This window comes from Lipophrys pholis, assembly GCF_963383615.2.
Source record: "Lipophrys pholis genome assembly, chromosome: 16".
Taxonomy (NCBI): domain Eukaryota; kingdom Metazoa; phylum Chordata; class Actinopteri; order Blenniiformes; family Blenniidae; genus Lipophrys; species Lipophrys pholis.
The window spans coordinates 8,294,157-8,307,256 of record NC_137634.1 but is presented as its reverse complement, the minus strand read 5'-3'; the positions used below and the strand labels follow the sequence as shown (position 1 = coordinate 8,307,256).

The following is a 13,100-nucleotide window of genomic DNA, read 5'->3' as shown; positions in this document are numbered from 1 at the left end:
TGGATTCTGCGGGACAAGTTGTAATTGGTTTGTGGAGGTCTCGAGGAGCCAAACTTTTCCTGTGATTACCAGCTTAGTTTCAAAACTAAATCCAGTTGGGAATGGATGTGAGAGTCGAGGGAAAAGCGCACTATACCATTAATTTAACGTGACAACTTGGGGGAATTGTGGACTGCAGAACCGTTGTGGCGTCAGTAGATGTTCCCACTGGATCCAGTTGTTGAAAGACTAAGTGAGTGTGTGCGTATGTTTGCGTACGTGTGTGTTTACCCAGGCTGTGGAGGAGCTACTGGAGTCCCTGGATTTGGAGAAGAGCAGTTACCACATGGGTCTGAGTCGGGTGAGTTAAACCCGCCATGTCTGAAACGAATAAACAGTCCGTATTAAACTCCAACAGCAGAGCTGCAGCACACAGCTCTTTTATCCTTTTTATCCCCACCCTTCTTTTGTTTTTTTCATTTTCATTTTGAATGACACTTGCTGTCTGGGGAAGTGCTTCTTTCATTACACCTGTTCCTCTTTGATGTTTGTTCGCCATCCTATTCTGGAAAGTTGCCCAGCCATGTCCCTTTGCTCTAGTCTTTTAGCCAGTGGCTGTCCAGGAGGCATGTCTCCACCCTGCCTGCCCGTGTGACCTTAAAGCTGTCCTCCTTTTCAAGTCATTAAAACAAATTCTCTAAACTGATGGCCCTCTTTGTTGTTCCACTGTCGCCATTGTGTGTAATTCACCGCTTGGAGACGGAGATCTAATCCTATCAGCTGGAAAGTGGCCATCAGCCAAGAAGGAAATCAAAGGAAACAATAATCTACAAAATAGTGGAAGTTGTGCTCGCAGATATGTGCAGCGTACAGGGCCGTTACAGAGCACACCGCACAAGAATGGTTTGGAGGCAGCTTCACATGGAGCCGCACTTTGGAGTGTGAAATAGGCTCAGAAGTAGACGAGCACAGTTGGCCATTCACAAAGCATTCCAGTAGCATCTTAGCAACCTGTCTCACTTGCATGCCAATTACACCAACCCCAAATAACCTTACAGTAGTGGATTCAAAGCTTTTGACAGGATAAAATCTGCCACCGTTGGGGAGAGCCACATGTCTGAAAACAGCATGGCTGCATGCATTTCATGTATTCAAGGGCTGCATGCATTTGATGATGATAAAAAGATAAACCGGCGCTGTTCAAGCCCCACTTAGCAATTTTAAAAAGTAATGCTCAGTGATGTCATTGAATGCATCACTTGTCCCTACTGCCTGGCTGATTTCCTCGACGAAAGCTGCTTGATCATTTCCACGTTCTGCTTTGTTAACAGATCACATATGGATTTGGTAATTTATAAAGCACTGGGACTTGAGGAAAGACCTTGGGTGGAGACATTTTCGCTGTCATCATCCATCTAGTTTAATAGCCTGCCGCAATCATATCTGGAATATATTTGCAGTAGCGGAGCCCTCCGAGGCGTTGATGGACTGTGATGTGATCCGCTTTCTATTGGCTGTTTACCTGTGTTTTACCTTTGGCCCAGATTAGAAACAGACAAGGCTGATTGTCCGAGATAATAACTTAATCACAGTTTTTCTCACTTAGATAAGACTCGCTTGTCCATGGATTACACAGTTTCTTATTGATTTATTGTTTCAGTGCGTTTATTTACTGTTTAACTCACTTCTGTTTTAATTTTGTCGTTTTGCCTCACACTAACAGGAGAGAACCTCCGGATCTAATTTCCTCAGTCAATATTTTTCACCCTTGGTTAATAAGGGTGTGTGTTATTGTTTCATCCTCTAGTTGTTCTTCAGAGCTGGCACCTTGCCGAAGCTGGAGGAGCAGAGGGATGAGCAGACCAAGCGCAATCTGACCCTGTTCCAGGCGGCCTGTAGAGGGTTCCTGGCACGACAGGCCTTCAAGAAGAGAAAGGTAGGCAAGACGTCAGGTACACCTGAAAACACACAAAATTTAAATCAGAAGAGTTGTGTTTATTTCCTGCTCTGGTCCGTCTGAAGGACCCGAGCCGTCCTCAAAGACCAGTCCCATCCATGTCAGCACTTGTCTGACCTGCTGCCCTCAGGCAGGCGTCACAGGTCAATAAAAGCCTTCGTACACAAAAAAAGCTGTTGATTTCCCTTGGCTTTAGAAACACCTCACAAGCAATAATCAACAATCGCAATACTATAAAGCCACGTAAGCCACCGTTTCAATTACAGAGCTCACAAAATTACTGCTGCTTTCACATACACACTCCTGCTGCTTATTATTTATTATTACAATACCTCCCCAAGTGCAATAACACCTCGTCACCATGTGCCGTTCTCAACACTAATATTTATTTCCATCATATAATTCAAAGTTTGCGAGGATGAGCCACCTCTCACATTCCCCTTAAACTCTCATGCTGCATAGTTGTCATTTTTGGTCAAATAAAGGACCTTCTAATGGTTGTCTGGATCCATAGGCGACAACCGTTTTCAATTGAAATATCCAGAATGAGCTTATTTTATAATTACATTTTGTCTTCAGTTCTATAATTGTGTGTTTCTGTTTACATAAAATGTTTACTGGTTTTAACATCCATTTTGGCACATCTGGTTTCACTGAATGAATTCTACCTCTCTCATATTTCATTCATCCATCCATCGTCAGTGCTTCCTAAATCTTGAATTGAATGACCATTTAAAATGGGAAAACTCAACGCAGTTACTAATGATAGATAAACAGATAAATAAATAAATGTGATATTTGCATAACTATTAAGGTCCATTTTGTTGCACAGTGGGATAAGGTGAAGTAGGTCAAGTAGGTGAGGAATGCAAGCAGAGTTTAGAGCTAATATTAGTGCCTGCTTGCTCTGCTGTTGAGGTGGACCGAGCCAGCTCTGCTGTAAATCTTCACCTAATTACAAATAAGTTCTTTAAACCTATTGCCCTTAACCCCACCCTCCCACCGTGATCCGTCCAATCAGCTTTCCCAAGGGGACATTTGATAGAGACACATCCATTTCTATTACTTTATATCAGTCCACTTCATTTAAATGTGGTCTTATCAAACATGCTGCTGACTCTCACATCCCCTTCTGCCCCACCCGTCTTCCGTTTTGCTGCCAGCGCATACGGGTCCATCTCTCTCCGCCTCACACATGTCCTCTTGTGATGTATGGAGCCCTGTAGTGCTTCTCCCTCTCTGTGATTACTATTTAAGCGAATGTGCTGCTTCAGCTGACTTGTAATGAACCAACAGAAACAGAATCAAAGTTACTGCTTCCTATTCACACTGACATGCTGTTAGGCAGAAGATATCTTGTTAACTTGTACTAATGCCAGTAAAACTATTAAATTGTCATCTTTGCTCCAAGGTAAATCAATATGACCTTTTATATTAGCAGACTTCCAGGCCTTTTAGTTTTTTTCCCCCCTTGCCATCACTGTTTGAGCCATGAAATGCTGGTTTCAAATAGAAAACTAGACGCACTTTCTTTGTCAAGTTCGATTCCCACTATAAGGTAGACTTGCACTGCACGTGGCCATTAAAAATCTTTGTGCGACTGTTCAATTACAAAGCTGATTAAGAAGTAAACAATTTCTCCCTCCCTTCCTCCCCTTCCCTCATGAAAATATATTATTATAATAAACATATATAATATTAAATCCTCAATTAGTTTGGCATGGTTGCACTTTTGCATCTCGTTGTGTAAACTGTGTTGAAATTATTTTACATTCATACACTTTTTTTTCTCTCAAAAATCCATCCATTAATTTGGTACAGTGATTGGCTTTCTGCTAAAGTGTTTGCTCCAAATGTGATGGCGGGGCTGACAGCCGGAATCTCATCTTAGGACTTTAAACTAGAAACAGGAAAACAGCCGAGGTGCCACTTTCCATTAGTAACAAAATCTCCTTAATGGCTACCAAGAAATACTCTGACACATAACCCTCCACTGACCAGGCCAGGCTACAGTGTTTAACTGTGTTTGCAACTTACAGTGGCCTTATGCTTATATATGGGGGTGACCACATTTTGATTTCCCAAAAAAAAAAGAGAACACTTGGGCTGATGCTTAAAATATTACTAGGAGTTAATACAACAACAAAATAAGAGTTTTCTTTTTATGTGTTACTGGATGGAGCCATCAAAACTTAAAAATATTTTCAAATATCCAGCTTTAATAGAATATTTAAAATATATTCCCGAATGTAATAATGTTAAAAATAAAACACTAACGTCACAAAGATACTACCTCAACAAACTTAAAAGCCATATACATCAATCTTTAGTTTTCTTTTATGGTTTACCTCTGATGTGTCCGGTATCTTTCATCAAACATAAAACATAAGAGCCAGTTTGCCCTCTGCCTCCTATCTGTCCTGACTGGTGTGGTAAATGGGATTTTTTATTTGAATGATCTCCTCTGAAAAGCAACACATTAGAAGCAATGCTGCCCCAACGTACGTTACACACAAGAAAGTATAATAGTAGTCAGTGAAATGGCCCAGTTGGGAAAAACAGTTTTAACAGTCCCTTTTAAAATGATGGAAATGAACCGTTTCATGGATTTATTGAAACATTCAGGACTCCCCAGACATGGGCAATGCAATCATACTGAGTCTGAAAGACCATTAATGGAGGGCCCAAAGATGGATCAACTGAAGGTGATATTCATTTAATTCTGTTAAGTCCAGTAAACCAAACACCAAACAAGTAATGGTATCCAAATCAAAGGCTGCAACAGACTGATGATGTATGAAGCACAACCAAAACTGGGAATGAATCTAGCACTGAAAAGGTAATGGGCGAGAGAGAGAGCGAGAGACCATTGAGAAAATATACAGGGCAAAACAAGTTAAGAGAACGTTGAACAATACAAATATTTAATCTACTAATTAATTCCATGGAATGCTGGCTGGAATTGGCTCCATCTTCCCTTGACTCTCAGTCGAATGAAACTGATATAGAAGCTAGATCGATGTGGTTTCCTGAAAAAAGAAAAATAAAAGTGAATAAATATTTGGAGCTTCGAAAAGCTTCCAATACGTATTTTACGTGTACAAGCAATGAATTAATGCCTCTGCAACCTTCTCTAATGCCACTGTCACTTGAAGGATTAATTTAACTGGAAGTCTTATTCTTGTAGTTTTTGGATTTGGCTTCAAAAATTCTACGATCATAAAATACTAAAAGAGAAGCTTTTAATATGATTAGCTCTGTGTGTGCAGTGAAGTGCGTGATTGAGATGTCAAAAAAGTGCACTTGATTAAAATCAGAGGCCGGTTTCAGTTCAAAAGGGAGCTTTTCTCTATTGTTCGCTGCCTTTTCATTGTGCTGTATTGTCCTAGAGCAATTCCAGTACGTCAAATACAATCCAGTTATTTTCTTCAGTGGTAAATACACTCCTTGCAACAATGAACTAAAGGGAATTTTCTGTCCCCATTGTTATACCTTTTGTTCCTATTATGCCCGATTGAATTAGCCAACAGTAGAGTATGGGAGCAGATGCGAGGCTGTGGTGGATTACCAAGTGATTTTCATCTTTCCACTGAGAAGATTTACAGAGTGTTGCTGCTGAATCTTAGAATAATCATTGTATAATAACATCCACTTGCACCCTTGCTGTTAGCCTGATACCCCTCTGTGAAAACTGATGGGGCTTCGCTGCTTCGCGCGCCGTTTGAAGTATCCAGTATTAGCAGGTGGAGGAGCTGGTAATTTGCCTCTGGAGAAGTGCGCATGACTTCCAGTGAAGCCTCTCAGACACTCGCTGGTTGATGTATATGAACGTGACAGGAAGTCACAAGTTCCCTTGATTGATATTCCCTGGCATGTTAACCTTGTGAAGCTGTGCCAAGCCCGTGTGACATTAAATGGCGAAACTACAATTTTTCTTGTCTTTTTCCCCCTCTTCTCCTCTTTCAACTATCTCCTGAAGGGGACAACCTGACATTTTGGAAGTCTGTTATTTTGCCTCAGCAGGCACTTACCATATTGGGAGTTATGTCCTTCAGGTACCCTACAAACGCATTTTTAAAAAAAAGAAGAAGAAGTTTGCATTAAATCAGTACGCAGCAGCACCCACACGCTAGCTTCAACCTCAGCTGCTCGCTGAAAGAAATACCTTTTATCAGGCAAGGGATTCAATGAGAAATCTCATTCATTTGAACTGTGCAATCCCAAGGTTCTGAATCAAAGAAGCACAACTATGCTGTTGTAAAGGCGTATATAAACTGTGCTTGGTATAAGATATTTTTTACATTTTTTTATATATATCAAATGTATACTGTTCCCATGTTCTAACCCTATGCTAATGCAATCTCTTTGAAACAGATAAATTCAGGATTCAAACATCATTTGACGTTTAAAAAAAAAAGAAAAGAAAATAGCCAATCACAACAAATCATGCCTATGATGGATGCGGCAATGTAGTCCGACCTACCATCCTGTAAAATACATTATTTCTTGTTGGATAAAAGGCTTCGCTTCAGAACTGGGATCAAAGTGATATCAGAAGATGCAACCATCCCATCCAGCACCGCTCATGTGTGCGGAGATGCCTGCATACCTATGCACGCAGTGCAAATGCAGCACGCTATGTAAAATATTGGGGAAGGAAAAGGAAAACGTGCCTTTTGTTGCCTAATCTTGGCTCACAATTGTAATTCACATCACACTGTCTTACAGTTGTCACCCCCTCTTAATGTGACATGAATGCAGAAATGTTTATCCACGGTGCTCATTTTGCGTAATCTTTTGTTTGTTTCCCCATTCATTTCCGACTAAATATGACAAGTGAGACCTGTTTAAATCTTCTGTCAGAGATTTGCTTCATTTTTCTCCACGTTAAGGCTTTTGCTGTGTGACAAATCCTAATTGGTCATAGAGAGTACCTTCAGGGCAAAATGTACCTGATGCTGAGAATTGTGTTGCTCTAATTGGGTTTGCCCGTAATCTGCTGCTGCTAGAGAGCCTCATGCATAAGCGGCATGGAAATCGTGTAATACTTGGAATTAGCTGCCAACATGTTTGATTTAATTAATCAAAAATGAGCTTCCAGCCTTGGAACACACTCTGCACAAACTCTCTGGAGGAGGCTGGCAAGTCCTAGGATGTCTGATTGCCCATACATCGCCACTCCAGCAAAAGAATGAAGAATGCAGTGTATGTGATATGTTACCGGTAGAATAGCTTTCTAAACAAATATCAATTCCAGTCAGTAATTAAGATTTTGCTTGTTTTTTTGTTGTTGTTTTTTTTGGGTGTTGCTCAGCAAACCTCTGGGCTTTGTCTCCATACGTTAGCTTTGTGTTATATTCTGTATTCTTTTTTGACAGTCTCTATTTCACTGGACTGGGACAAAATGTGTCCAAAGTATCTTAAAACATTCGCAGGGGTTTGCAATTTGCTCTTGTGAGTCACGACTCACTCACAAATGCGCCACTTTAATACTGAACATATTTCTTTTTAAAAATAAAAAAATCTAAACAACTTTGTTTTGTTTTTTACCAAAGAAAGGAGAAGTCAGCCTTCATCCAGCAGCTTTGGTACTTTGTCAATTCAATTCAGTTTCATTTATATAGTGCCAAAAATGACAGAGTCACCTCAAGGCACTTTTACGGAGGAAAATCCCAACTATTCCACTTGAGCAAGCATGGATGACAGTGGAAAGAGGAAAAAAAACTCACTTCAAAAAAGGAAGAAAACGCTCAGAGGTGGCGGCTCCATTTCCCTCGATGTCTGTGGCACAATAAGTCTGTTGCAAGTGGCAAAAACTCTCAATTTTACCTGGCAAAAGTCTGTTGAATGTCTTGTATGTGAACCCAAGGCAAATTCTGCTCGGTGACATTTTCGAAACATTTGTCAAACTTGGCTATGAGAGGTGCCAATTCAATGCAATTCCAAATAATCTACATGTTTTCTCGGTCAACTCAACAAATACCTACTAGAACATGTGGATTTATATTTCTCTATGCTGACTTCTTCTGTGTGTGTGTTTAGATTCAGGATCTCGCCATCCGGTGCCTCCAGAAAAACATCAAAAAGAACCGTGGTGTGAAGGACTGGCCATGGTGGAGACTCTTCACCACAGTCCAGCCCCTCATAAAGGTCCAGCTCACTGAGGAACAGATGCGAAGCAAAGACGTGAGCGCACCTTTCTGTGTGATAACACCCAATGTGGATTCCTCTCATTTCGTCAGCCTTTAAAGCTCTTTCAAAGCGCGTCACTTATCGCACTTCCCGTCATGAATCTTTGATATTTCCTATATCACTCGACGTTTCACATATTTGCTTGTAACATAACATATAACCCGTATCTGTGTTCTCTGGGCTCCAGGAGGAGATACAGCAGCAGAAGCTGAAGCTGGAGAAGGTTGAGAAAGAACGAAATGAGCTGAGGCTGAACACGGATCGATTGGAGAGCAGGGTGAGTCTCTTTGCCTTTGGCAATGCATCCGGGGAGTATTTTCGTTAAAGATTTGACCACATGCTTACACGGGATCTTTGGCGAATACTTTGTGGTTTTGCATAACACCCAGTGTGCGTCTGCTGCTTGTGTTTGCGTTCAGATTGCAGATCTGCAGGTGGAGCTCGCTGATGAGAGAAGCACCAGCGAGTCGGCATCTCAGTTGCTGGAGACGGAGACTTCAGAGAGACTCCGCCTGGAGAAGGACATGAAAGATCTACAGGCACATATAATTATATATTATATGAAATGTATATTAAAAAAATACAGTGATTTGCAAATCTCATAAAGCCTAATTATATTCACATAAAAATATTACTCTATATGAAGTTTGATAGGGGCTTTTTTTTATATATATACAATAATATTTTAGTAGTAGATCGTCAAAGATTTGACTCTTTTTGACATTGTACCATATGATTTAAATGAATAATAATGAATAATGTATAGTTTATGAGAATGGCAAACTATTGCATCATGTTTTTACCTTAATGTTTTGCTGGTTATACATGTAAACGTAACTCCATAGAAACTATTAGAAAAAAAAATAAGAAAAAATCCTCACTAGTTGAATTTGTGTGGCTCAGGTGAAGTTTGATGCCATGAAGAAGCAGCTAGAATCACAGGAGATGGAGGTGATGGAAGCACGGCTCATGAAAACATCCGAGCTCAACGGGGAGATGGATGATGATGACGATAGTGGTAAGTGGAGGACGAAACACCCAGTGGTCACACCAGAAACACTCAGCAGTCCCATACGCTCATGTACTCGATGACCGCGTCACATTCACGAGTGATTTGATAATTTCATGTCATGGTCTTTGTCATTACTATGTTCAAACATTTGTTTTAAAAATCCTAATTGTACCTTTATACACTTTCAGCAGCCTACTTAAGCCTGTCTAATGGGCTTGTCATCCGAGGTCAAATGCGTAATTTACCGACCGGCTCATAGCAGCATTATGTGCACAGTTTGAAAAATCTCCCCTATGCTAATTGCAGCTGCAGGATTGAGTGGCTTTGTTCGACTGTTTCAGCAGGAGACATGGCAGTCAGACTTGGTCACATCTTGTATAATGCTGTTAAGTATATTTTCCAAGTTTGGGATTTACCGCCAGGGGATTAAGATGTTCGCTCCCAGGCATACAGCTAATGCCTGGAGCCGATTGGTCTCCCCCTGCTGAGAAAGAGGGCGCCTGCTGAGAGCATATTGTCCATGAGGCTTTTTTTTTTTTTTTTTTTTCCCCTCTCCTGTTCCCACCCCCTTCAACCCACCTCGGCAGACAAGCCATTACAGAGCATATCAGAATTCTTAGATGAATGAGAAAATAATCGTTGGGATCAAAGCTGGTGGCCCTGCAAGTTGTCATTATGCTATATATATGCTAATGAGCAGCACTGATGGAGGAGCCGGTGTTGGTATGTGAAGGAGAAATGGACAGCCTCTAAAATGATAAGGCTTGGAAATGAACCTGAACCTGAATGTCTGCCTGGCCGCTGTTATAGTTCTGATAGCCTCTGACAGCTCCAGAATTAGGGTCGGCTAAGAACTGTGGAAAGTGCCACTTAGACATGTCCTTCTCTAACTACTATTGTGGTGTGCTCTGAATTCCTACCTCAGGTTTATTCAAGATTCGAGTTGAAACCCAGAGGCGGCTTTCTATTTTTCCCCCCAAAAGTTTTTGACCCCATGAGGTCGGGATTTGATGAAAGAAGTTTTATTTCCTGAAAGATTATATTATTTTGGTCCTTGAACGTGATAACCATCGCGGCTAGTACAGTGCGATCCATAATCCGGAGCATCCATCATTTCTGAGCTTTTGAGCCTCTTCCTTTGTATACCCGACAAGGTCTGCAGTAAAGGCAGGAGACACCGAAATGTCACCCAGACATTTTCTGAATTGCATGTCTTCCCTCCAGGAGGCGAGTGGCGGATAAAGTACAACCGAGCCATTCGTGAAATGGACTTCACTAAAAAGAAACTGCAGCAGGAGTTTGACGACAAGCTGGAGACAGAGCAGCAGAGCAAAAGACACACTGAGAGAAAGGCAAGCAGGGTTTTCTAATAAGAGCCGAAATACCTCCGAGCTGTTTTAATATACGACTGCCACCAAGTTGCAACCCTGTTAAAATAAGTAATAAATACCGCACTGACCTGTAGTTAAAGCATTACAGTAATATGTGTTTGCACGCTGCAGCTGGCTGATTTGCAGACGGATAACGAGGATCTGCAGCGCTCCGTGCAGCAGCTGAAGAAGAAGTGTCAGAAACTCACCGCGGAGCTGCAGGACACCAAGCTTCACCTGGAGGGCCTCCACAGCCGCAACCACGACCTGGAGAAGAAACAGAGGAAGTCAGTTTCAACTTACTTTCTCACAGTGCTTCCGCGTCTGTCCCTCCTTCTCTCTTTCGTAGCTGCGTTCGCCTTCGGACTGCCCAGCATAGGGCCACTTGTGCAGCGCAAAAGTTTTCTTTAATTTGAATAGTGACTGAGATGTTCCGTAATCTGCAGAATTGCATTAGCTGAGAAAATGACTCAGACTTTAAGCACTTGAGAAGCTATCACTGTGGCAGAATGTGATCTCTCCCCTGTGGCTAATTGAAGATGCTCTGTGGGTGAAATTATTTTCAGCTGCGCTTCAGAGAGAAAAACAGGGAATTACAACGAGCTGACAGCATGAAACACTTAGCTGTTAAGTTCACTCCCCATAAGTGTTTCTGCCCGAGACAATTGAAGAAAACATTTTGCACATTATTACAACCCAGTGGTAAATTGATGGCTAATAGAGGGGGATAAAAATGGAGGCTAAAATAGAGTTAGCACTTAACTGATGCTGCTGCCTGTTTCATCATAACCTTCAACATCTACATCATATGATAATACAACGTATATGACACAAAAGCAAACATTATAGCGAGCCTTTTGGACATAACTTTCTAAGCAGAAGTGGGAAGTAATACAGTGTTAGTCTTCTGTTTATCTACTCCAACTTTCATTCCCTACACTTGAACAAACACATCTGAGTTGTAATTTTCTTATAAGACCAAAAACTAGCGAGATTTTTTGGAGTTACCTAGTTGCAAACACGTGTATGTGCAATATTTAATTACAATCCATATTTTTGTACTTGAGTACATTCTAAACATTTACTTTTAAACGTATACACAGTTATTCTTTTTTTTTTTTTTTTTACAGCTATCTGTACTTCGACTAAACTAAAGGATGAAAATACTTTTCCTGCCTCTGTTTGATATGATCTTATTGAAAGTCGCTATTCTAATTGTTTAAAATGAAATGTACATTTGCTCGGTAGCGGTGTGGCCACCTTATTCTGTATCACACCATTGCAGTGCAACTTAGTTAAGGAATTGTGTGACTATGAATTGTCAAATTTACTTTGATTTTGTAGTATTCAAAGGTTGGTAGAGCGATTGTCTCCCAATCGGAAGGTTGCAGGTTAATCTCTGCCTGCCCACATGCCAAAGTTTCCTTGGGCAAAACAGTGTGAGAGTGAGTGAGAGAGTGGTTGATTGTGGTCGGAGGTGCTGATGGCGCAAAATGGCATCCTCGCTTCTGTCAGTCTGCCGCAGGGCAGCTGTGGCGACCAACGTAGTTTACCACCATCGAGTATGGAGTGAATGAATAACACAATGTAAAGCGTCTTTGAGTGCCAAGAAAAGCGCTATATAAAACGAATGCATTAGTTTTATATTCAGTCCATACTAGAGGTGGAAAGAGCATCAGATTTGTACTCTAATATAATTAAAAGTGCAAACTGTTCTTTATTTTTTGCAATCAATTAAATGTATCTGTAAAAAATCTTGGTTGAAGACACCTTTCTCAGTCAAACAAAATACTGTATAATTTTAATTTAAAATTAAAATGAGTGTTCAATAGATAGATACAAGGCCTGCATGCAGATCAAAAGGTTTGCATAATATGTACAACTTTCTATTCTCTCAGTATTGACTGATTTGAGCATTGCCTAGTGTAATTTGCACTTAAGTATGAGTAAAATCACATAATTGGGGGGAAAAAAATACTCTCATAAGTAAAAGTACCCCAAAATATTTAATACATAATCACAGAAAAAGTTGTATTTATAATTGATTACTTCCACCTCTCTGTGTCAGTAGTTTTTGCAAAATCCCCATATTCCTAAACTGTGTCTATCCATGTGTGCGGTCCAGATTTGACCTGGAGCAGAACCAGGCTCAGGCAGAGGTACAGAGAGAAAAGAGCCAAAGGGAGAAGCTGGCTCGAGAGAAAGACATAATGACTGGCGAGATGTTTAACCTCCGCCAGCAGCTGCAGGTAAGCCACTTTCCATTGCATTCTCTCAAATGTACTTTCATGTTCCCTCCGAGGGACGATATGTCTGCACGCTCATACAACATAACCCAGCCAGTCCACACGTGCATTTAACCAAGTCTCTCCCTCTTGCAGGACAAGGACAGCGAGTTGTGCGCCATGAATGCGAAGGTGCAGCAGCTGGAGGCCGAGCTCCAGGATCTGTCCTCCCAGGAGTCCAAAGATGAGGCCTCGCTGGCCAAGGTCAAGAAGCAGCTGCGTGAACTCGAGGCCAAGGTCAAGGACCAGGAAGAGGAGCTGGACGAACAGGCTGGATCCATCCAGATGCTTGAGCAGGTACAGAC

The 13,100-nt window shown here is 41.2% G+C and overlaps 1 protein-coding gene across 1 annotated transcript in view; it reads left to right on the top strand.

Annotated features, from left to right (window-relative positions):
* The window catches only part of LOC308121434 (unconventional myosin-XVIIIa-like), a gene marked incomplete at its 5' end in the record, with an annotated part of 65,907 nt that overhangs the window by 33,920 nt on the left and 18,887 nt on the right, over positions 1-13,100 (top strand). Inside the window, 10 exons of the mRNA XM_080482665.1 lie at positions 275-340; positions 1,787-1,915; positions 7,979-8,122; positions 8,316-8,405; positions 8,548-8,667; positions 9,032-9,146; positions 10,365-10,492; positions 10,643-10,797; positions 12,636-12,759; positions 12,892-13,092. Coding sequence (XP_080338791.1) covers positions 275-340; positions 1,787-1,915; positions 7,979-8,122; positions 8,316-8,405; positions 8,548-8,667; positions 9,032-9,146; positions 10,365-10,492; positions 10,643-10,797; positions 12,636-12,759; positions 12,892-13,092 — 1,272 coding nt within the window. The remainder of the gene's footprint in view (positions 1-274; positions 341-1,786; positions 1,916-7,978; positions 8,123-8,315; positions 8,406-8,547; positions 8,668-9,031; positions 9,147-10,364; positions 10,493-10,642; positions 10,798-12,635; positions 12,760-12,891; positions 13,093-13,100) is intronic.